This window comes from Ylistrum balloti, unplaced genomic scaffold (genome assembly GCF_031769215.1).
Source record: "Ylistrum balloti isolate Yb309-2 unplaced genomic scaffold, AGI_CSIRO_Ybal_v1 Utg370010, whole genome shotgun sequence".
Lineage (NCBI taxonomy): Eukaryota > Metazoa > Mollusca > Bivalvia > Pectinida > Pectinidae > Ylistrum > Ylistrum balloti.
The window spans coordinates 1,945,866-1,973,403 of NW_026782083.1; the positions used below are offsets into that span (position 1 = coordinate 1,945,866).

Here is a 27,538-nt window from a genome sequence, read left to right on the forward strand (position 1 = left end):
ACAACTTGGGACAAAAGCTTTTTGATATGAATCAACATCCCTGTATCACCTCTGTAAGTCCACTATGACAGGACAAATTATCAATAAGATCTTTTACATGGTAATGTCACAAGTTGTTAAAATTAATTACACAAGATATTTTGACTTCCAGGGTAAAATCTGATGTAGAGGATATTCACTGTTGAAGAGTTGCACTCTGGAGTGTAATAATGATATAAACATGTACTGTTAGAGGTTGATATTATATCCTAATGTTAGATTACATTTGAGAAGAAGAAATACAGATATGAGACATCATTATGTTACTTACACTGACATAGGTCATAACAGTTAGATTTATATAATTATCCATTAGGATGTCACAGAACCAAATATAATTCTTCCATGTGAAACATTGTTTATAAGATAATATGTGATTAATTAGTGTCTTTATATCTTTACAACTAGCAGGGGGGAGGGAGAAGGAAATTGATCAGCTACTAGTTAGCAGTGCCTCTATCATCACCGTAAGACAACTGAGACTTCTGCCCGAGGATATCTTGCTTTATTTACCTGTGTTTATGTTGAACTACATCAATTACTCCCAATTGTAGCCATACCTTCAGGCCTTTCCGGTACATTTATTTCTTAATTTCTATTACACCATTTTTTTTGGAACATAGATATGTGTAGAGAAGTTGAAAAGTGGTAGAGAAAGAGAAATTGTACACATTATGTTAATACAAATGGAATGTAGGTTAGTCAAAATACCGACAAAATTATGTTTATAGAGCTTCAAAGAACTGAAAGACTGAAACACAATCAATGTATGTAATAAGGAAGAATATCTACCATTAATGATACTATTTTCATAAAACAGGCAGTTTGCTGACAACAAATTTGTAATCATTGTTAAAGGGAACTAACTCTTACTTTATAGTGTTATCCCTGCCCTTCAAAATGCTTTCCAAAATGTATTATCAGATTTTTTTGGGTCAAAATTTATTTTTATTTCTCCTGAAAAACAAAATAAACCTGCCCACAAATACCAATTTTTACTTCACATAATTTTGAATAAGTTCAACAAAAATGCATGCATGTAAGTCATCACATTAAATATGTAAAACATTTAAAATAAACAAAGATTAAAACATTTAAAACAAACAATTAAGATATAAACATAAATGATAACACAACATGTAATAAAAGGTTAATACTAGTATATAACACAATCTAACCCAAACTAAAGGTTTAGTGATGTGAGTCTCTCCACACCGCAGGTCTCAGCTAACTCACTAATACAAGCATGTCCTTATACCAGTATTACTACAGATTATGCTAAAGCAGGAGAGAAAGTATAGATCTCTACACCTTTACCACTTCCCCAACCAGGTCTTCCCATCACAGGAAAGGCTTTTTTTAAATAGATCTAGTTAGTAAACGAGGCGAGGAATCACATTATACAACATATACATATACCATGTCAAGCTAACATATTTCTTCAAGTCGTTCTCAACAACCATCATTTAACTTTAGAAACAATTCATGTCTGCAAGAAAGATGAGCCTTATCAAAAAGGTAAATATTGTGCAATAATTTTGTATTTCGTGTATAATATCACAAAATGTACCATTGCTTTGAAAAAAAGTGATACCAGTTTCGCTGTATCACACAGAACTTTTCGTCTCTGCTTATTGCCATTATTTACTACATATATTCAGAAACTTAAAGAAAGATGAATGTTTGTTCCGACTTGAACAAATATTGACTGATTAGTACAACAGTTAAACTACAACACAGACAAGCCATGGATCTCAACAGACAATAAATATTTAAAACATTAGCAAAATATATATAAGAAATAATTTGATTTGTATCCCTTTACACTAGATTTCAGATTTATCATTTTTCCATTCTATTCTTATATTCTGTAAGAACACATTATTGATATATGTATATATCATAACAGATGTAATCAAAGGGAGATAAGCCTTGTGATAATGAGAAAATGAAGCATCACATAAAATGAAAAAATAGATAAAAACATAAAACCTCAGATAAACTGAGGGAGAAAAAATGGAAGTATGTCTTCTCTACAGATAACAAACCTTCTTGATTTCAGGGGCAGGTGAGTTTCCATTTTCAACTGAGTCCTAGAACAAGATATTGAAATAAAGACATGTATGGAAATTAGAATTTATATGGGTAAACCATATACTGCTGTAAAAGTAGGCATTTGATGAGCAGGTCAGCATCAGCACCTGAAATATCAGAACACTGCAGGCAAGCTACAAACAAAAACAGGAAGCTCTGCATACTTAACACATGCTGTTATATCATAATATCCTTAATTCTGATTGTTTATAGAACATATTTGGTCAGACTTCATATACAAACATCTTGTCTTCTAATAATGTAAGAATGATTAGAAATAACAGTTAAAGATTGATTGACAATTATATATCACAGCCATGTCAACAGCCTGTAAACTTGATATTTTTTCAAACTTTGTAACAAAAGGCAATCCCAGTTTTTCATTTATCTTTTTTCAATTTTCGTGTTCGATTTTCCTTGTTTTAGAAGATTAAGAAAAACCAATTAATCCTGTCCTAATAAAAAGCAATGTGTAAAATTAAATTCTAACCAACAATATGAATTGTTGTGATAGATATGAAAATCCTTTTAAATACCATCTGTTTACCAAGTTACCTGTATTGCCAAATATAGAGTTTCTCTGAATACATCTTTAGTATAAACACAGCAAACACACAATAGAACAGTGATTCATTACATTTATCAACTCAACATGCCTCTGTGACTTAACTGTAATACAAATATCTGCTTTGATAATGAATAATGATAACCAAAAAATACAAGACTGCATCTCATTTTCACACAAACAAATGAAAAAGAGATCAAACATCCCATTTTCTTCACTACAGAAACATCTGAAACGTTTCTGAAGCAGATAGATGTAGAAATTCACATGAAACATTCAATCTTCACTGTGTAATTATGTAAACAGTTCCCTTGATACATATAAGAAGCTATGAAGTAGAACTGATGTCAAGGTAAAAGTTGAAATTGAATTCATTACAACAACTTCATTACATAGAAATGTAAAAACTGCATCTTCATTATCTAATATTCTTAATTTGGATTGAACACATAACACACTGTGAAGAAAGAATGAAAAACATTGAATACGCAAAGACACACTGACAACCAAAAGAATTCTGAAGCAGTGACTTACTTTTCTGGAGATAGGTTTGGGAGTTTCCTGTGCCTCCTTGGCCTGACTCTGTATCGAATTAAACCTCTGTAGTAGCGCCCTGGTGGTGTCTTTGGCAGGAAGTCCTGCTTCGTAGTCGGTGTCAGCCTCCCGGAAGATGCCTTCCTTTTGTTCTGGCGTGTTTTCATAGATGCCTGCGGATACCTGCTCCTGATACTGACCAGGCAGATCATTAGGGTTCACACTGCTGTTCAGACCTGCAGGGGACTTTGGACTCATCAGGTTGTCTCTAGGGGGCGTGAATTCTTTGTATTTTGGAGATGGTGATGATTTGGCACTCTCTGTTTCCATCTGCTTCCATCGATTGACCATGTTCTTGGCATATCCTTGTTCGGGAACAGTTTCTTCAGCTTGTACATGTTCTTTAGCAACATCTTCTCTGTGTACTGGCGAGCTCTCCAGAATACCACTTTCAGCCTGTCTAACATCTATTTCTAGAGAAGGGGCAGGTTTGTTCTCAAATACGCCTGAAGCATGGTCTGGGGGTGGTGTGAATTCCTTCTTGTTACGGGGACTTGTTGGTGAATTTGCTTGAATCTCCTTAAATCTGTTGAGTACGTTTTTCGCCATACCTCTCTCAGGTAATTCATCTTCTTTAAATCGTGAATCACTTTCTCTGGCTATATCCAAGGATTCGGGTTGGTTTTCCAAGACTCCTGCTACAGTCTGGTTAGTATCTTCTCGAGGTGGAGTGAACTCCTTGTGTCGTTGAGGAGTACCAGTTGGCGAGGAGCCACCAGATTTTTCCAATTCTTTGAACCTAGCAGCAACATTTTTGGCATATCCTTCTTCTGGCAGTAGTTCAGGCTGGAAGTCTCCAGATTTTACAATTTCTGGTTGGTCAACTGGACTACTTTCAAAAATTCCTGCCTCTGATTTCCCTTCATAGACTTCAATCTGTCCCCTAGGTTCACTCACATATTCCACCTTTCCTGAGCGGTCTGGTGTGAGCTCTTTCTTTTGTCGGGGTGAGGGAGGAGAAGATGATTCAGACTGGTATTGTTTGAATTTAGAAACCAAATTGACTGCTGTGCCCTTTTCAGGAAGAACTTCTTGTATGGAATTTCCAGACTTGACTATATCCTCGACTTCCTCGGGATGACTTTCAAATTCTCCAGACTCAACCTTTCCTTGATATTGTTGGAATTGTGTCCTTGGTTCGCTCACATATTCTCCCTTCGTGTTTCTGTCTGGGGTCAATTCCCTTTGTCCTGGAGAAGGTGGTGGTCTATTGCCAACTTCATTTTCAATCTTTTTAAATTTAGCCAATAAATTTTTAGCAGAACCCTGCTCTGGAAGAGCTTCTTCTAAGTGATCTGTAGAACGAACAATATCTTCTGGCTCTGTTGGCTGACTCTCAAAAACACCAGCTTCCACCACTTCTTTCGGCTTCTCCATGACTGACCTCGGCTCACTGACATATTCGTACTTCACAGATTTGTCTGGGGTCGGTTCCTTCTTTTTTTCAGGAGTATATCCATCTTCTTGTATTTTTTTGAATTTTTCCAGGACATTCTTTGCCATACCGACCTCTGGAAGTTCCTCTCCAACATTCTTTTGGCTTTCCTTAAAGACATCCGGATTTTCTTGGGGCTGGTTCTCATAGACTCCACCTTCAGTCTGGTTTTGCCACTGTTCAAACTTTTCTGGCTCATTTTCGAACTCACCACTCTGGACATTTAGAATTTCTTCATGGACATTAACCTTTCCAGAAGAAGTTATCACTTGATTGTCTCCAGCCTCAAATTTGTTCTTTATGTCGGCCATATCATCAAAACGAATCTAAAAATTGAAACACAAAAACATTTATGAAGTCAATATCTCTAATATTTCGTTGAACTGTTTAAAAATCAAAAGTTAAATGTTTTGATTAACAGAACCAGAACTATTTCGTGTTAAATGTTTTGACAGACCAGAATCAGAAACTATTTACAGTGAAATGTTTTGACTGACTAGAATCAGAAACTATTTACAGAGAAATGTTTTGACTGACCAGAATCAGAGACTATTTACAGTGAAATGTTTTGACTGACCAGAATCAGAAACTATTTACAGTGAAATGTTTTGACTGACCAGAATCAGAAACTATTTACAGTGAAATGTTTTGACTGACCAGAATCAGAAACTATTTATAGTGAAATGTTTTGACTGACCAGAATCAGAAACTATTTACAGAGAAATGTTTTGACTGATCAGAATCAGAAACTATTTACAGTGAAATGTTTTGACCAGAATCAGAAACTATTTACAGTGAAATGTTTTGACTGACCAGAATCAGAAACTATTTACAGTGAAATGTTTTGACTGACCAGAATCAGAAACTATTTATAGTGAAATGTTTTGACTGACCAGAATCAGAAACTATTTACAGAGAAATGTTTTGACTGACCAGAATCAGAAACTATTTACAGTGAAATGTTTTGACCAGAATCAGAAACTATTTACAGTGAAATGTTTTGACTGACCAGAATCAGAAACTATTTACAGTGAAATGTTTTGACTAACCAGAATCAGAAACTATTTACAGTGAAATGTTTTGACTGATCAGAATCAGAAACTATTTACAGTGAAATGTTTTGACTGACCAGAATGAGAGACTATTTACAGTGAAATGTTTTGACTGACCAGAATCAGAAACTATTTACAGTGAAATGTTTTGACTGACCAGAATCAGAGACTATTTACAGTGAAATGTTTTGACTGACCAGAATCAGAAACTATTTACAGTGAAATGTTTTGACTGACCAGAATCAGAAACTATTTACAGTGAAATGTTTTGACTGACCAGAATCAGAAACTATTTACAGTGAAATGTTTTGACTGACCAGAATCAGAGAGTATTTACAGTGAAATGTTTTGACCAGAATCAGAGACTATTTACAGTGAAATGTTTTGACTGACCAGAATCAGAAACTATTTACAGTGAAATGTTTTGACTGACCAGAATCAGAAACTATTTACAGTGAAATGTTTTGACTGACCAGAATCAGAAACTATTTACAGTGAAATGTTTTGACCAGAATCAGAGACTATTTACAGTGAAATGTTTTGACCAGAATGAGAGACTATTTACAGTGAAATGTTTTGACTGATCAGAATCAGAAACTATTTACAGTGAAATGTTTTGACTGATCAGAATCAGAAACTATTTACAGTGAAATGTTTTGACTGACCAGAATCAGAGAGTATTTACAGTGAAATGTTTTGACTGACCAGAATCAGAAACTATTTACAGTGAAATGTTTTGACCAAAATGAGAGACTATTTACAGTGAAATGTTTTGACTGACCAGAATCAGAAACTATTTACAGTGAAATGTTTTGACTGACCAGAATCAGAAACTATTTACAGTGAAATGTTTTGACTGACCAGAATCAGAAACTATTTACAGTGAAATGTTTTGACTGACCAGAATCAGAAACTATTTACAATGAAATGTTTTGACTGACCAGAATCAGAGACTATTTACAGTGAAATGTTTTGACTGACCAGAATCAGAAACTATTTACAGTGAAATGTTTTGACTGACCAGAATCAGAAACTATTTACAGTGAAATGTTTTGACTGACCAGAATCAGAGACTATTTACAGTGAAATGTTTTGACCAGAATCAGAGACTATTTACAGTGAAATGTTTTGACTGACCAGAATCAGAAACTATTTACAGTGAAATGTTTTGACTGACCAGAATCAGAGACTATTTACAGTGAAATGTTTTGACTGACCAGAATCAGAAACTATTTACAGTGAAATGTTTTGACTGACCAGAATCAGAGACTATTTACAGTGAAATGTTTTGACTGACCAGAATCAGAAACTATTTACAGTGAAATGTTTTGACTGACCAGAATCAGAGACTATTTACAGTGAAATGTTTTGACTGACCAGAATCAGAAACTATTTACAGTGAAATATTTTGACTGACCAGAATCAGAGACTATTTACAGTGAAATGTTTTGACTGACCAGAATCAGAGACTATTTACAGTGAAATATTTTGACTGACCAGAATCAGAAACTATTTACAGTGAAATGTTTTGACTGATCAGAATCAGAAACTATTTACAGTGAAATGTTTTGACCAGAATCAGAAACTATTTACAGTGAAATGTTTTGACTGACCAGAATCAGAAACTATTTACAGAGAAATGTTTTGACTGACCAGAATCAGAAACTATTTACAGTGAAATGTTTTGACTGATCAGAATCAGAAACTATTTACAATGAAATGTTTTGACCAGAATCAGAAACTATTTACAGTGAAATGTTTTGACTGACCAGAATCAGAAACTATTTACAGTGAAATGTTTTGACTGACCAGAATCAGAAACTATTTACAGTGAAATGTTTTGACTGACCAGAATCAGAAACTATTTACAGTGAAATGTTTTGACCAGAATCAGAAACTATTTACAGTGAAATGTTTTGACTGACCAGTATCAGACACTATTTACAGTGAAATGTTTTGAATGACCAGAATTGATCTATTTACAGTGAAATGTTTGAAGATTTTCAGGGTCCTCTGACACAGACATGTCCATTTTTACATCCCCTACCTTCTCCAAGAAACACCAGCAGGTCTTCACTATCTTTGCTCCTTCCCTACTTCATTTCCAGACAAGATATTTTCTTTTTTTCAAATCTTTTATACATGGTATTGCTTTTTAATCTTTTCAAAATGATGTTGAAATAATTCATAAGTTTTGATAAAGTATTAAAAAGTCCATAAAGCAATAAAATCTGGGTTACCTCCTCTTGGTTTTCCTTAGCATCATTGAGGCCATTTTCTACCACCTCACTGTAAAAATGAAACAGAATCTCATCATTGAAGAATGCAGTAACTTTCTTATTACTGAAAAGTGCAGGTTTACCAAATTAATGTCAGTCTGACATAATACACAACAGAACCTGAATAACACGTGTGTACCTTGTGATACATAAAATCTTCTGTCTGACTTTGATCTAAAGGGGAATAGCTGTACCCATGGAACCAGACTGTCTTAACATTCAGAAGGAAAGTTAGTGATCTTTTTTATGTTAATTATAAGACACCAATTTTTCCTATTTTATAATATTTTGTGCCGATTCAGAAAATACAGTGTTTCAAGTGGTTGTGGAGCCTCAGTATACTTAGCAATGTCTAACATCCAACTCAAGATACTTAACAAGTATTAAGGCAGTCACCACACATGCTAAAACGACAAGCATTTGATCTTGAGGCAATCTAAGGGAAATAACTCTAGTGCCCTATCAATAGGTTGCTGCACCTCTAATGTGTATATAAATATACAATTCACCTCTATCAATAGGTGGTAGTACTGTATGATTAATGAGAAACACATGTTCCAGGTCTCCTTAACCATAACCTACACCTACTTCTAATGCTACAGCTCATACACAAATAGATTACTCAGTGAAGTCTGCAGCGACTGACATGCATTCATTCATAGAACTCATTGCTAACACTGCAAACTTCCATTAAGATGTTGTATTTCCGATAAACTCATTATTTGTCATAATATCCAGTGACATCACAATGACAGGAAGTGACATCATTAATACCTTACAACACATAACCAGGAAATGACATCATACAGAGTTACAATAGAGTAAAAATGAATTCTTACCTGCTGGATTTGGAAGTTGTGGTGACAGCTGGTCCGGAATCTTCTGTAAATACACAAAACAAACAACAAATAAGTCAGTGATTCAGACTATTTCACACAAAATGTATATTCATGTACAGAAAAAGAAAAAGATTTTGAAGGCATACAAAAAAATTGGAGAAATTAATAATTAATTAATTTCGGAATAATACATTGAAAAAATATTGTTTCTTAACAGAGATGTTTATTAGAAACAGGGCTTCTTTTCAAATGTCGGCTGAATGCAGGACAAGCTTATATTACAATACTCTGTGGTCTATTCAATACATCTAAAAAGCAAATACAAGAAATCAGCATCCAAGCACTGCGATACCATAAACTTTCTAATACTTCAATGATTTTTTGGTCAATTTTTCAAAAAAATGCTTCTTTCAACATTTACTTATATATAAGTTCATATACAGCAAACTAAACCTTTGGTAAAACATTAAGATAACTGACATAAACAGGTGAGAATTATAAAACTTCTTTAATGTTGGCAATACAATTTAAAGTGTATCATCAAATTTGTCAATATTTGAGACATATGTTTGTCCATTTGTAAATCAATGGTCAAGATTTAGCTAGCATAATTCACTAGTATAATAATCCTGTTCTGGCGAGGAAAAAAACCTGCAATACCTCAAAACATTTATGTGGACAACATTCTGGCATACCTTGGACTAGATATTAAGAAAATGTTATGCGTTAGACATAATGCTGATAAAGACACCTGGTTTTACCCAGGGGAAAAACAGGTACATGTGAGGCACATTTTTTGATGTACTTAAGGAATTGTTTTGTTACATACAATTTGGTACCTCTTCAAGCTTCTCTAGAGATGTATAGTATAACTTCCTGTTGTTCCTCAAACTTTGAAAATATCTAAAGCTCAAACATAAAAAGCCTTTTCAACTTTAAAAGACCAGACAATGTTTTGGAAAAGTTAAAGAAAATTTTGTTCTTCATCTATAACACTTTTTAAACGATGGCCTATATACTTGAAGATAAGATTCATATGATCTACAAGCCAGCCATTTCTACTGTATCAGAAACCTGTGAAGTTAGGTATGGTAATAGTCACACAACATCAGGGTTTATCTGACCTAAAATCAAAGAATTTGTACGATGAAAGGTATTCCTCCTCAGGTTAATGGTTAAATACACAGAAAACGATCACCTTGATGGTATATGATATATACCTTAATGGATAATTTTTAATAAATGGTTATCAATAGCAAGACTGTTGTAACAAGAAATGTAAAATAAATACTAACTCATACACCTTGTGGTAGTCCTACATTTACTGAAATAATATTTCACACACGTATAATTATCATAATTACCTGGGTTTATAGAGGGACATGGTTACTAGTGTTTATAGAGGGACATGGTTACTAGTGTTTATAGAGGGACATGGTTACTAGTGTTTATAGAGGGACATGATAACCTCTGTTCATAGAGGGACATGGTTACTAGTGTTTATAGAGGGACATGATAACCTCTGTTCATAGAGGGACATGGTTACTAGTGTTTATAGAGGGACATGATAACCTCTCTTCATAGAGGGACATGGTTACTAGTGTTTATAGAGGGACATGATAACCTCTGTTCATAGAGGGACATGGTTACTAGTGTTTATAGAGGGACATGATAACCTCTGTTCATAGAGGGACATGGTTACTAGTGTTTATAGAGGGACATGGTTACTAGTGTTTATAGAGGGACATGGTTACTAGTGTTTATAGAGGGACATGGTTACTAGTGTTTATAGAGGGACATGATAACCTCTGTTCATAGAGGGACATGGTTACTAGTGTTTATAGAGGGACATGATAACCTCTGTTCATAGAGGGACATGGTTACTAGTGTTTATAGAGGGACATGATAACCTCTCTTCATAGAGGGACATGGTTACTAGTGTTTATAGAGGGACATGATAACCTCTGTTCATAGAGGGACATGGTTACTAGTGTTTATAGAGGGACATGATAACCTCTGTTCATAGAGGGACATGGTTACTAGTGTTTATAGAGGGACATGGTTACTAGTGTTTATAGAGGGACATGGTTACTAGTGTTTATAGAGGGACATGGTTACTAGTCTTTATAGAGGGACATGATAACCTCTGTTCATAGAGGGACATGGTTACTAGTGTTTATAGAGGGACATGATAACCTCTGTTCATAGAGGGACATGGTTACTAGTGTTTATAGAAGGACATGATAACCTCTGTATAGAGGGACATGGTTACTAGTGTTTATAGGGACATGATAACCTCTTTCATAGAGGGACATGGTTACTAGTGTTTATAGAGGGACATGATAACCTCTGTTCATAGAGGGACATGGTTACTAGTGTTTATAGAGGGACATGATAACCTCTGTTCATAGAGGGACATGGTTACTAGTGTTTATAGAGGGACATGGTTACTAGTGTTTATAGAGGGACATGGTTACTAGTGTTTATAGAGGGACATGGTTACTAGTGTTTATAGAGGGACATGGTTACTAGTGTTTATAGAGGGACATGGTTACTAGTGTTTATAGAAGGACATGGTTACTAGTGTTTATAGAGGGACATGGTTACTAGTGTTTATAGAGGGACATGGTTACTAGTGTTTATAGAGGGACATGGTTACTAGTGTTTATAGAGGGACATGGTTACTAGTCTTTATAGAAGGACATGAGTACTTATGTTTATAGAGGGACATGATTAACTGTGTTTATAGAGAGACATGATTACCTGTGTATATAGAGGGACATGATTACCTCTGTTTATAGAGGGACATAATTACCTGGGTTTATAGAGGGACAAGATTACCAGTGTTTACAGCGGATGTGATTACCTGATCACAGAGGGACATAATTACCTGTCTTTATAGAGAGACATAATTACCTGTCTTTATTGAGAGACATGACTACCTGTGTTAATAGGTGGAAATGACTACCTGTGTTAATAGGTGGACATGATTACCTATGTTTATAGAAAACATGACTACCTGTGTTCATAGAGAGACATGTTAACTTGTGTTTATAGAGAGACAAGATAACTTGTGTTTATAGAGGGACTTAATTACCTGTGTTTATAGAGGGACATGAAAACCTATGTTTACAGCTGATGTGATTACCTGATCATAGAGGGACATAATTACCTGTGTTTATAGAAGACATAATTACCTGTGGTTATAGATGATATTATTACCTGTGTTAATATTATATGCAAAGTCACTTTGTCTCCTATGAAACTTTAGTTGCTGAGCATAGCTTTGATACCAGGACCTTCCTTGACTGGTATCTGCCATGATGTTCCAAAAGTATTCCCAATATTCCTTTACAATGTTTGTGGTTATTCCCTCAAAATAATGATGATAATAAAACACTGAATCCTTTCCTTCATCAAAGTATTGATTTTAAAACTGTTCATTCATCACACTTCAAATAAACCCTGATTATCATAATCTTCAGTAAATAACAATTGCCCAAGTACCATAGAATACAGATCCACTTCAGCAGTAAATCCAGATTTTATACACAAGTGAAGATTTTACTGACACCTGAAATCACTACAACCCATGCTGAAAATAATCATGTTCCTTCCAGAATTCATCACAGCACCAAGCATCCAATCAGGATAAAATTTCAGAAAGTTGTTTTCAAAGATAAGGAATCACTTCTTTAGTCAAATAATCCATACCATCCTTTGTATGTAAACATTCCTATTTTTCTAAAACACTATATCTTTTGTTTGTTTTGTTTTGTTCAAAACATGAGTCAATATTTCTCCAAAAGTTACAATTTTGCAACTATACAGATAATGTTGAAAAAAAGATTACCACAAAATAATCTTACAAAATTTACAAGAAAAAATGACTGATCCCTTACACCAATGTCCACATGTATCTTTGACTAAGATGTAGGAAAACATTCTGATACAACCCCAGTTGTGTGTTGTGAGAAGACCCCATTAGTTTTGTATCAAAGCTTGGGATTGGTTGATTATCTGATGATTAAGATGGCTCCCCCTACTGACACAGCACCCATCAGCTGTGCCTTGTCTTGTACCCTCACAGATCAAGAATTCTTCCCTCTGATAATTCCTTTAGTCAAGCATTTTTTTCAAAAATATTCAAATTAAGGCAATCACTTGTGAAGAGTTAGGTTGTTGGCGGGATGCCGTTCTTTATCACATTATTATTTTCTAACACATTTTATATACATAGTTCGGGTAACAGAGTTCAGTATTTTCAGTAATGTGTTCACATATTTACTTTCAAACTCTTCATTAAAGATTTTTCCTTCTTCACACCAATGTAGTACAACAATCAAGATATATCCACAATGAAGATGTCACTTTATGATATACAACAACAATCAGTAAAGCCCCATCAAATATGTATGCACAAAAACAATTTTCATAAATCACATAATTTCAAACTTCTTGTAACCTTCAAAAACAAGAACATGAAATGACAAAGGAATCGATGACAAAAAAGGTTAAAAACATGTTAAAAAATGTGCGACAAAGCCAACAGACCTAAGGTTTGGAACTCTCCTGTGTCCGCACTGAGCTGTAAGTAATTTGTAGTAAATGGTACAATGTATGTTTCTCATTACTGGCAGTATGGTAGTATTTAAGTGATGGGACCTATCAACATAGCCTTGTATTATAAACAGTTTGGTATCACATCAAAAGTTACTGATGAGGAGTTTGCGGGACCAAGGTCCAAATAAAACAAAAAAAGGATTGTCCATCTCAGACAATTTGCTAATCTTGTTTCACAGAAAATGTGCAGTTAGGAGCATTCTTTTCTTCATTTTGACCGTTATTTAATGATTCAGCAATTCTGTTGAATACAATCACCTGTGAAAGATCATTCTTATATATTTACTATGAGAGTAAGACTGACATGAAAAGAAAATGTAAAACAACCAGCTGAAACTTTACTGAATTACTGATTAACACTGTTAGCTCTGGTCATCAAGTCTATAGCTACTCTTAATATACAGTACTTCTACTATTATGAGCTTCTACATGGTACATCATGGTAGGTTCTAATGTTGGGGAGGAAGTATTCTCAAGGGATCTAAGAAAAACATCAAACACATGTTAATTTGCAGTAACAAGGATCCTTACATTCTTATCTACATCCTCTGGACCCTCAACCATCTTTCTGTATATGTAATACTTGACATTATCTTTCCCGGTTCTATGTCGACTTAAATAAAGATGAAGGTCAAAAAGATATGAGTAATACACTCTAGATAGAGTAGATACAGGAATTGTTAAATGGTGGAGTCAATGAGCACCAAATCCCATGAAATATTACAAGTACACAGTAAAACGCTCTTTATTAATCTGACCACTTTACATACGGAACATTAATTTTCAACAACCCGGACTGAAATGTCAGCCTTAACGTACACTTGACATCATTACAAAAACTAGAAAAGGTTGTGGTACCAAACTTGTATGATACTCCAGGAAATTTGTATAATAATTTAACAGTGTAATATTATCTGGGATTCTGTGACAAGATCTTAAGTAACTGACAAAGAACTGTGAGTATATATCTTATATATTTCTGTTCTTATTACAATTCACCATCTAAAGAATAATGTATCTATCAGAATTTAAAAGTATCTTTTTTTAATCCACATGAGTTACCTCCCTTCTCACAACTGGGTGAATATACAATGTAATTAGTGTTTACCATTATTCATAATTATATTCTTAAACTTTTCTTTCAGAAAATAAAAGCACTATTCATATACAATATATGTACCAGATTATACTTTATATGTAGGTATGCAGTTTAGTACAGAGATTTAACATATATTACTCCAATGTAGCTGAACAAGGCACAATTTACCAGGTAAATGTGACTAAAATTTGCTAAATTCATAATGAAAGCATACACAAATTTCATTATGTAATTTGTACTGCTACTCAATGTTTTGGTAAATCAGTAATTTATTACACTGTCTCATTTTTGCTGACAATGTGAGCAAGGTGTTGAACCCAGGACAGATTTAACAATATCTGGCTTGTTCAGTACATGGTCAAATAATTGGATTTGTACCCCAATTGAACCAGATGTCAATTACTCTCTTCAGAAGTCAGACATTGTTGGAAATATATCTAAGATCATCAGACTAACCAAGAACAGGACGAATGATTTAGGACTTATCCCCCTTGTCATGAAAATGAGAAAAGGAAGTGTTATTGAGGAGTTATCCCCCTTGTAACGAAGACTATAATGTAGTGCAAAATGAAATTTTAGGTCAGTTAGTAAACTTTTTTTTTCTGCTCTAAACTATAACAGATATGTACATATTTTTAAGGCATTGTTGTACAATATTTATTGTAGTGAAGGAATTTTATTTTGACATCATTTTTATGTTTTGTGGTGTGGAAGGAAACCTTGTATGATGAGGCTTGAGTGGCGATATTTTACAGTTGTAGGTGTTTGCCTATACTTTTAAAGGGAAGTGACACTCAAAAGAAAATACCTTTCTTAATTGCAGGTAACTGTAGGTACGTCTCAAATAGTTTTATCATATCTTAATTTTTCCTTAAGTAGAACATAAAAATAAGTTATATGTAGTCTGAGGCCAAATGTAATAGAGATGAGGTACTAGTTTGGGTTGCTGACAGATCTCAACATAACAAAGATATAATAGGTTAAGTGCTTTGTTATTGTACTCATCTCCAGATGAACTGACAAAACATATTTTATCCACTACTTATTAATTACTTTCAACAACTCTCTGATTTTATTTTTTCCAACTATTTGTAATTTTCTTCCAATAGGTAGGGAAAAAATACATCCAGTATGAACATATGAATTCTTCATCTGCCTTTTTAAAACAAACAATACATAACATACAACAAACCCAGAAACAAAAATAATAGCAAAACAATTCTGAAAATTATGCGCAAAATAAATAAACTTGTTTAAACCACATTTGCTATGAAACCCATTTGGTTTACCTTCTACAGCTTGGACAGGATACCACTGAACACAGTTTCGAAGCTCTTTTTTAGTGCGAGGAAGCGATGTGTGGCGGAATTTGTGCAAGTAACCACTGTACCACTCTGGCAAACCATTCCGCACAGATGCCATGGCAACAGAACTTTGTTCTTTTATCTTTGTCTTTATGATATTTGCGTCAAAACATTAAAATTGAACATTGTTAATATCAGACTTTGAAAGGAAATTTCTTGAAATTTTCAAAATTTGGAAAAAAAAAAAAAAAAAAAACATTATCTTTGAGGGTCTGCAGTCCAATGCTATGGTAATGTTTTTACAGCACTAAAATGATGAATGGTGGACACATTATACAAAAAAAGTCTTCTTTATACCAAGTTAAGGGTTAACAAATCCAAAGACATTCCACCGAGAAAGTGAGTTAATGCTGCCCAGCTAATGTTGGTTTACCAGTTCAGTTACTTCCTCCTTCAGAACCAGAAGAGCTAAGTCAGATATCTTCACAGTATGTTAATTGATTCTGTAGAAAAGTTTATAAAGCAGCTGAGATCATTATAGAATATTTCACAGAATGTTACATCTCCATTTTATCACTGATGTCCTTCACACAGAATCCATTAGTTCTAAGACAACTTCATGTTGTACAATCAATGTGTCACAGAGACCTGGATATTGAACTTAAGTACACCAATGCAGAGTCATCTGAAAGCTGTTGGTTGTACTGACGGCTCTCGACTCTCCAACAATTCATAAAATTCACACCAATAAATCCATCATCTCCTTGTGCAAATATCTTTTCAACACAAAGAGTTATCTGCCCTCAATATGAGGGAATTCTGGTGAGAGTTCAGGTGTTTAAATCGCTGAGTTTATCTTCACACTTTCTCTTGTTATAGTAGCAGGTGATCCTCATACCTTCAACATCTACATGATAAAGACACTTACGGACAGCTTTAACTGTGTAGTTCCTTGTTACCTGTACTGATAATCCTTTAGTATCCAAACGTAGCTGTAGATACAAACTCAAGCTGTGGACATACCTGTATTATCAGTCTCAAATATGGACATGCACTTCTGTATGATTAAACATTAAATTTAAGCATTTCGGTGATATAAACATTAGCCAGACTATCTTCTATACCCGTAATAACAGAAGTGTTGTAATCCAAATGCCATGTTTGTCATATACTTGCCAGTCAATAGCGTACCACTTAGGAAGGTAGATATTGATTGTGTTACTAAATTCCTCTTCAACCACTGATGGGTGTAGCTGGATTATTAATGAAAAGAGGTGTTCTTAGAAAACTGTTGCTATGTAACTAAATGCTTGTGACAAAAATATTCGAAGTGTCACATTTGTTACAATGTAAAGAAAACTGTAGTTATTATAAATCAACAGAAATTCAAACTGCAGCAACATAAGTTCTCTGTGGAGTTTATTCTAAGGGAGAGAACTGATAAAACAGACATAGATTTGTGATTTTATGTTATATATGCACGCTGTACAGAATTCCTGAATGTTAGGGTGGGATATACCGCTGAATTCCTAAATCACACAGTTAGGCCTGCCTTAAGTCTGTACAACCATCCATACCTAACAATTTTCTGCCATTACTATAATAACTAATGTCCTCACATGACAGTCGTAGATGGTGTCTCTGGCGATACAGCATTCCTATAAGGTGGTATACCTGGACAGGAGACACTTATTTCAATTTTGGGAAAGTGTCATCAGATAATAAACATCTAACAAGAGTAATTTTTCTATTTCTGACAGGCTCAGAATTTGGTTGCCTGTTAAATGTCCCTTTTTGTCCAACAAACCTCCCTCTATCATTAGGTTGTCCTCTGTGTTAGGCATGTCTTCTGACTCTTCAATGTGATGTCAATATGGATCCCATCATCCAATAATTCAGATTTGTAGGAGTAAAGGCAGAATTGGTTTTATATACAAGGCTTACAGCTCATCTCTCTACAATTATTTCCTGTACAACTGTTTACTTCTTGATGAAATTCTGAGGAGAAAGTTTGGAAGTTTTATGGGAAATATTTCAAGTCACAACTGACAGGATACAGTGTCAAAATTAGCAGAGATTGTCTATTAATTAAGTCTTAATTTTTGATTTCTTGAGAAATAACAGTATGTACTTCCATAGGCATCTTCACATTCTTCACTAAGAATACACATCAATGTCTGGAGATTGATCAGATTCCTTACCCTAGGAACACACATATCTGTCTACACTGTAAATATTGACGAATAAATGTCCGGATATATATAGATACAACAGCTTCTTCTGATTTTCCTTGTTATGGTAATCCAGGACATTAGGAAACTTCACTGATTATGTCCTAACAGGCCTGTAGGTAAACTGGCTATACAGTTGTAACCAATCACCTGAAGCACTTCTATATTATATCACAAAGATATAAAATATGGCCTGTTTATAATCCACACATACACTGGACCAGATGCTGTGTACACACGTTTATGCAGCAGCTGTCATCTTGTTTGACTACATTTGATTTATAATCAGAATGTTGTGAACAATTAAAATGATACATCCTGTTTTTTAATAATATTTCCATCAAAAGGTATGGAAATGTTCTGTATAACACACAAAGTTTATCAATCAATCAATCAATCAATCAATCAATCAATCTCCCAGTAATGATCACCAGCACATTCATTTTTAATTTCCTTTTCTTTAATATCAAAGTGACCATTTGATGCTTCTTTGCACATCATGTTAAACTGAATATAAAGATACTGAAACATGATATACTTGTAAATCTAGGTGATCCCTTGAAAAGTTCTTCAAGATAGATTTTTACGAGACGGAATGAAGAAATAAACTTTTATGTCTATAAGTGGAATATAAAATGTAATATTCAAGCCATGGATTTTCCCTAATAACATACATTTCAGAAAATAATACATTATCAACAGTTTTTGTTACCTTATATATTAAAACAAACAAATATTTGTATGTTGAAATCTTGGCTGATTCAGACATAATACATTACACACATTACAGCACCATCTGGTGTCCCTGTACTTGATTTATAAAACATCAATAAACACGTATTGTAGGAGTAAAAACATTATGGCCTTTGCTATGTGTCGACAAGCTAGTTTACGACGCAGGATAATGTACAGGAGCTTTACCACAAACTAATCACAACCAATACTAAATGTAAGAAGATTTGGACCTGTAATTTATAGGTAAGTCTAAAACACTTCAATTTCTTTTTGTACATTTTCACTATCAGGAGAAAATCTCCTAAACATATTACAAAATGGCCACTTTTGAACTAAGACATCATAATGTAGCAAGTACCTACAATATCCTAGATTTTGTAATTTGCAAGTATACAACTTGTAACGATTTGGAACAAAATGTCACACCAGGACTGGTTGTAGAGTCCACAACAGATGTTATACTTTCATATATAGCTTCAGAAATGACTGATGTATATTCTAACAAAATTTCATCAAAATCGTTTTTGATATTTGTTTTAGTAAGTGATTGTGTTATACTGTTGTCTTGTATACATTGTACCCTCTTGTTTCATGTGCATGAAAGTAAGTTGCAGCCTCCATGTTTTTTGTAATATTTATCAAAGAAATAAACTAAGTACCATGGTGGACAACTACAGTCTAGGGATATTATTTACTTACTTTGTATAAGTTGAGCTCGCTTGAATAAATTCTTGAAAAAGTCCATCATGATACCTTTATCACAACTTTCCCTTTTTGTGGTCCCTGATAACACCTGTATCACAACTTCCCCTCTTTGTGGTCCCTGATGACACCTGTATCACAACTTGCCCTCTTTGTGGTCCCTGATGACACCTGAATCACAACATCCCCTCTTTGTGGTCCCTGATGACACCTGTATCACAACTTCCCCTATTTGTGGTCCCTGATGACACCTGTTATCACAACCTCCCCTATTTGTGGTCCCTGATGACACCTGTATCACAACTTTCCCACTTTGTGGTCCCTGATGACACCTGTATCACAACTTCCCCTATTTGTGGTCCCTGATGACACCTGTATCACAACTTCCCGTCTTTGTGGTCCCTGATGACACCTGTATCACAACTTTCCCTCTTCCTGGTCCCTGATGACACCTGTATCACAACTTCCCCTCTTTGTGGTCCCTGGTGACACCTGTATTACAACTTTCCCTCTGTATGGTCCCTGATGACACCTGTATCACAATTTCCCATTTTTGTGGTCCCTGATGACACCTGTATCACAATTTCCCATCTTTGTGGTCCCTGATAACACCTGTATCACAATTTCCTTTTTGTTGTATAGTCATATTCCTGACTTGTTACAGAGAACTTAGATCCCACTAATCAAAGGTCTACATCTACAAAACCTATATTTAAGGCATCACATTGCAGTTTTAACATTGTAGAAAGTTGTGAATTTTCTTCAACATTTCAAATTATCAGCTGTGTACTAAATAAGATTAAAGTTATGTTAAATAACTATTTGATAATCAGAAGTATCACCAATACCTAGCCTTCCACAGAACTTGTAAAACAAGTTAATAATCTTTTATCATGATAGATTCTGCCACCTGTAGACTGGTCACCACATTTAAATAAAATCTCAAAGAAATGAAAGTTAACACAATGCTTTATATGTATAAGACAATTAACTTGACATCCAGCTGTTATTCAAGCTCCTTGTGACTAACTCATGACCATTAGTACCTCGGGGCTGACGTCATGAAGTATAACACTTCTCCTCAGCAGGATATGATTGTCACTAATGATTGTGTATAGTTAAGGTGATCCATCATGTCATATTCTCTCCTATTCCATGACTCCCAGTTAGAACAGTTACCATGGAAGTGGTAGCTATCCAATAGGATAACCTAACATTAGTCATTGAACTAATTAAGCCTCTTGATTTATATGGCGAACGTGAGAAAAGAAAATTAAATTCAAAATGAAAAGTTGAAAGATGAAAATGAAAAAAAAGTTTTGAGGACTATAAACAGACCTAAATTGAAAACAACAAGAAACTGCTAAGTATAAAATAAATTTAAAAAACAAAGAAAATAAGCTTATTTTTTGATAATAAGGAAGTTTTTAATGGAATGAGAAAATGTAGAAGGATCTACCTTTAAATCTGGTGATCCGGTTGTGTGGTATCTGTCATAAGAAAACATCATTTGGATGATGCGATCACTCTACCTACCAGCAAAGCAGATCACCTCTTAATGGTTTGTGATGATCAGTATATGTTATAAGGGAGACAACTCCTCCCTGCCTATTCTTAGTCTCTAAACAGAGCCACAACCCACTTCTGGAACACCACATTTAACCTAGATATGTTTAGCATTTCATTGAATTCAATTTATCATTTTTTTCTGAAGAGACATCAAGCTTTTCTACGATTATTAAATGTAAGACAGAATTTATAGTTTGATAAAGAATGAAATTTAAATCATATTATGTTTCTTTTAAAAACCACCACTATTGCAATGATTAGTGTCAAAAATATAAATCAATCAATTAATCAATCAATCAATCAAATGCTTAGGAAACAAAATAAGCCCAATAAGACCCCTGAATTGAGTCGAGTTGTAATGATGCCCCTACAAGATTAAAATTTGTATATTGAAAATCAACATGGCTTTAATCTGGCATTTCTTCCAGATGAAACAAACTCATTTTACATCAAAGAAAATATTATTTTCTCATTATACTTTGGAGGATCTATATAGTGTGTCTATGAAGTATAATTCGTTGAATTTATAAATCCACAAAACAGTGACCATTTTAGCCAACACATAATATATCTGTATCTTCTTTTAGGACATACAAGTCTGAATCAGCCTTAATTTACCTTTCATTTTCCATAGCTTAACTAAATATCATTTTCAATATCCAAGATCTCTTTTCTACCCAGCAGTAATATACGAACTGAACACGATCTTCCAGAAGTTATTACATTTTGACTTCCTTACTACATGACCTGGTGACAATGACCTTTGAAAACATAGGTGTACTTAGGACAAATCAATCTATCATAGATTTGGAAATAAATCAGGTGGTTACTTTTCAACTTCCTTTCCCTGATAGGACAGGGACTAAAGCCTTTCGTTATTCTAATTTTCCAAGGTACAGCAGGAACATCATTACCTTTTAGAAACATGTTGTTAACAAATGTATTTTCTGTGTCAACATTAAAGTAAATTGTACAGTATTCAGCTACTGGTGGCAATGCAAAAGTTACAGAATAGAATACCTGACGTTTTAATGTCAATATACACAGACTTCTAACTACAAAGGTCCAGAAAATGTTTATACTCAGAAACTTTAAACCACCTGACCAAAGTACTGTGGAGTCTTACATCTTTGAGTCACTCTGAGATAGCGCTGAATACCTGATATTATTAAATGAAATCATATTTTTTCCAGATCCTTTGTGCACTTAGAGTGAGATCTGTAATGATATTACACTGACAAAAGCGTTAGCACTTTTGTTTAATTATATCAAACAAGTGTCATTTTAGTATCTACTTACAACAGCAATTAAATACATGTTTATTGAAATAATTCAGTTCACTGCAATCAATCAGTCATCCCTAAAAATAAAAACATTTCCAGAACTTCTATTAATTAGACTAAAAGCAATGTATTTCCTGGTCTGATGGCTGACAAACTAAGGGAAGTAACTCACACAAACATAAGTAGTCATTAACATATTGTTTAGAATTTTGCAGCATTCCTGCAACAAGCTAAAAATATCTGATGATTACATAGCGTAGAGGCTGCAGAAACGAATTTGTCACACAGCCAGGAGTCTTTCATGTAAGTGGTTCAACCTTATATTCCTCTTTCCAGGAACAGACTTTCTAAAACGACAAGCAGACTCGAGTGAAGCATGCAATCAGCTGACTGATATCACAAACATTCACTACAAAACATGTTCAGCATATCTAGAATATAAGTTGAAAGAACAAGATGTCCAATCCTTGACCATAATAGAAAGGCAGTTACTAGGAATAACATGCTATATTAGATATCTTTAATGCGTAAATCCACATCACAGACATTACAGATCCTCAGTACACTGTGACTTGATACAGATGCTGGGATTCCTAATCTTCTTAGAGGTCATTTGAACACTAAAACCACTCTACATCAGTACAAGTGTGGTATACCTCCACATCAGTACAAGTTTGGTACAGATGCTGAGACTCCTCATCTTTTTAGAGGTCATTTGACCACTAAAACCACTCTACATCAGTACAAGTGTGGTATACCTCCACATCAGTACAAGTTTGGTACAGATGCTGAGACTCCTCATCTTCTTAGAGGTCATTTGACCACTAAAACCACTCTACATCAATGTAAGTGTTGTATACCTCCACATCAGTACAGGTGTGGTACACACATGTACAGGTGTGGATTCCTACATCTTCAAGGTGTTTGACCACTAAAACCACTCTACATCAGTGTAAGTGTGGTATACCTCCACATCTCTACATCAGTACAGGTGTGGTACACCTCTACATCAGTACAGGTGTGTTATACATCTGCATCAGTACAGGTGTGTTATACATCTACATCAGTACAGGTGTGGTATACATCTACATAAGTACAGGTGCGATATACCTCTACATCAGTACAGGTGTGGTAAACTTCTACATCAGTACAGGTGTGGTATACATATACATCAGTACAGGTGTGGTACACCTCTACAGCAGTACAGGTGTGATATACTTCTACATTAGTACAGGTGAGGTACACTTCTACATCAGTACAGGTGAGGTAAACCTCTACATCAGTACTGGTGTGGTATACATATACATCAGTACAGGTGAGGTAAACCTCTACATCAGTACAGGTGTGGTACAGTGGCTGAGACATCTCACCTTCAGAGAGGTCACCTGACCACTTATAAACTTCCCATCCATACAGATCATGTGACCAACAATTCTGATATTTTCTAATAGAAGCTTATGGTTATTTTTTTTTTTTCAATTTTCAATCTATTTGACAGAAAGAATTAATGAGAAGTTTCACAAATAAAGGATTTGTCTTCCTGTACTGCCTAATGAGAGAATTTGTTACCAGTTATCTAAAGGTGGCTGCAGTGGCACTGTATGGTAAAATACACACAGAAAACTTAACACTGTGGGGGTCTAACAGAATAAAGTGAGTCATGTATGCATTCCTTGTTGATTGTGCTATGCAACCTTCCCAATATGTAAGGACAGTTTTAACACTTGGAGCACTGTGCACATTCTACCTGATATCAGGCCATGACTTCATCTTCATTGCATCTCCTGCCACATCACAACAACTTCCTCTGACAGTTGTTAAAGATTGGAGCTAGATTCAACCCTCCTGTTGTGTTAAGTATCCTACCTAGTCAGTGCAGTTATAATAATTAAAAACAGCTGTTAATGTGTTGTCAATTGTCACAGTCCACATCAAAAATTTAGACAGCTCATTATTGTGGAGTTGACAGCATGATCAACTTTACTCTGTATCCAGGGGCCTATCACTTTTACTGCACATCATAACTAAGATACGTAATACTTATTGAGATACAAAATGTCATTCTGAACAGCAGATAGGGAATGTAACAAACTGTACACAGGAAGAGGATGAAGTCAGGCTGGGTGAGGGTGAGCGGTGATACCTGCAACCCCACACTGTGGTGTTACAGACAAGAAATAGGTATGGTCATAAGCTGACATAAGAAGGATACATGAGTTAAACAACAGATGTGTAGAGCCTCTATGATATCTATAGCATATGGCTGATAGTTGATAGATTAACTGGTCAAAGAGGTGGAGATGACAACACAAAGATATAAACACTTCAGTTTTCAAATTAAAAAGATAATAAAGCTTGCTGATGCAGGCTGCAGTCTAAATGTTACATGTTGAGGTTCAAGGTAAAGTCACACAAGTGTTAAGTACTTAAAGTCTTACAAGTTTTTCAGTTAGTACAATTCACTGAAAAGTTTGAATCAATAATATCAATGAAATTTAAAGGACAATGTTGATAACATTATACCTATATTAATGACTGACTGTTCCATGTGCCTTTAATAAGAATGCACATAGCTTTTCTTATACAGAATCATTTCATCTATTTTTAGACCAGATGAATTCTGTGATTCAGTCCAACAATATGTTCCTCAACTACAACATGAATCATCTCCCCTGTCCCCCTCCCATTATATACCCTTCCTCGTCCCTCTTGAATAATATTCCCAACCCTCCCCCCATCGTATACCCTCCCCTGCCCCCCCCCCCCCCAATAATATACCCTTTATGTCCTCTTCCCATTTTACCCCTGCTCTGTCCCCCTCCCATTATATGCCCTTCCCTGTTTATGCTGCACCTCCAATATGTCTAGATAGAGATAGAACACTTAAACTCTCATAAACATATGCTGCTACAAGTCCGTTGTTTATTTGTGTACTAACAGTGTGGTACACTACCATCATGGAAAATATCTAAAACATTCCAATGAGCAGAGCCAGACACTGTGTATAAAACAACTCCACCATACAGATGGCACTCCAAAAGACTTAATGAAAATTTAAAAACAAACATAATAGAATCAACCAAATACTGAAAATCTAATCATTTCTTCTCTCTGGATGAAGAAGAATTATCACAAATTGGATGACATGTTTGTATTAATATGTTAAGTGAAAGATATTTTTTTCTCTTTTTCCAACAATTTTGATGCCTGAAAGATGAAACTCTTTCTGTGTCTATTGGCAAAAAGAAGGTAATAACTTGACAAATGTTTGAAAATGAAAAAAAAAATGAATGTCAAAGCAAGAGGCTGGGAAGAGAACCAATTTGGATTGTGATATCTTTTGCTCCAATCAATAGTCTTCACTTTACCAGCCTGTAGCAATATTTAATTAATTTTCGAATCACTTAAGCATGCTCTGTAAGTCTCACGTCTGCCTGCCATGCTTTCCCAAGGCTGCTGCTGCAGCTGAAAATGGTGCTTTGCCTGTACAAATCACAACAAATATTAGAGAAGGATTTCCTGGTTTCTAGAACTTTAGAGCATTTCTTTGTTCATTACAATCAACCATTTAATCCTACCACTCGTCGAAACAATCTGCTCAGTGAACCATAAAAAAAGAACAGCCAATCCATTAAAACTCGTCAATAATTGATTTATCACGCAAAATAATTTACTACGAAAAAATTAAGGTGACTGGAAATTACAAACATGAATCATCGTCCTCAGTGTTTTTCCTGCTATTTGATCATGCACACTTTAATGCTATGTCCAGTGTGTGTTTGATCTCAGGTTTTAATTCGTGTGACACAACAATCAGGAGATCACTATTGCTTTTGGGCAATCCAGGATGATTTTTTATTTCCATTGAATAATTTCATCTGTAACCATGGTAATTTGTTCTGATAACTACACCAGATGTATGACAAATTCAAAGGAATGTCAAGGTTCTTCGTTTTATTTATAGTCCTGATCCCCACCCTATACGTAATGATGAAATATATATCCCTATTGACTAATGGACATATATCTCTGCTAGATCCATGTTGTATAGGATTTTATGATATCAAGCCAATACAAACACTTCTATAATGTGCATTTTAAAACTAAATATTCTAACAATGCAATTTGCTTAACATCTTGCTTTTTTTTTTTTATAAACCAAATTTTTTAACAAATCTTTGTGTTTCAAATTAGATGCATAAGAATTATTTTTGTTTTGACATTGACAGAGAGTATAAAACAGGTTGTTGAAGTCTATTGATTCCATTCTACTATTACCGTATAAAATCATAAAACTGATTCAGTCTGCCTGTGATCCCGAAGACAAAACAGTCAACAGATATCACTCAGGTGTCTTGGTTTGACAGAATATACATAAAACATGTCTTAGATATGAACAGTAGCTGTATCTCTTTGGTGAGCTATACCTGAGGCATGTTTAGCTTCTTTAGTTCAGACCATACAACCACTCTTCACTATATACACAACCAGAATCACCTACACACTTCAATGTTTTCAACATCGTCATTCCTAGATATTGGGCCTCGTTCAAAACTGCAGTTTTTATACCCCAAGGCATACACCATTTTCTGAGTTTTGCATCATATGTTACAATGTACTCCGAGAGCTAAAGAGAACGCCTTCTTACATCCATCTAACACCAGTCACACCATACCTCACAGCTTAAACAAAAGGAACTTCACTGATAGAACAGAGATCATACAACAGAAAAGATTACAAAAGTAACAGAAAAGATCACAAAAGTAACAGAAAAGATCACAAGAGTAACAGAAAAGATTACAAAAAGAAACAGAAAAGATCACAAAAGTAACAGAAAAGATCACAAAAGTAACAGAAAAGATTACAAAAAGAAACAGAAAAGATCACAAAAGTAACAGAAAAGATTACAAAAAGAAACAGAAAAGATTACAAAAGTAACAGAAAAGATCACAAAAGTAACAGAAAAGATCACAAAAGTAACAGAAAAGATTACAAAAAGAAACAGAAAAGATCACAAAAGTAACAGAAAAGATCACAAAAGTAACAGAAAAGATCACAAAAGTAACAGAAAAGATCACAAAAGTAACAGAAAAGA

At 34.6% G+C, this 27,538-nt stretch overlaps 1 protein-coding gene across 1 annotated transcript in view; it reads right to left on the reverse strand.

Moving 5' to 3' along the window:
- Positions 1–27,538, reverse strand: part of LOC132548349 (probable serine/threonine-protein kinase kinX) — a 103,295-nt gene that overhangs the window by 27,006 nt on the left and 48,751 nt on the right. The window contains exons 5-7 of the mRNA XM_060212205.1: positions 8,898–8,940; positions 8,020–8,068; positions 3,233–5,053 (exon numbers count right to left, since the gene is read on the reverse strand). Coding sequence (XP_060068188.1) covers positions 3,233–5,053; positions 8,020–8,068; positions 8,898–8,940 — 1,913 coding nt within the window. The remainder of the gene's footprint in view (positions 1–3,232; positions 5,054–8,019; positions 8,069–8,897; positions 8,941–27,538) is intronic.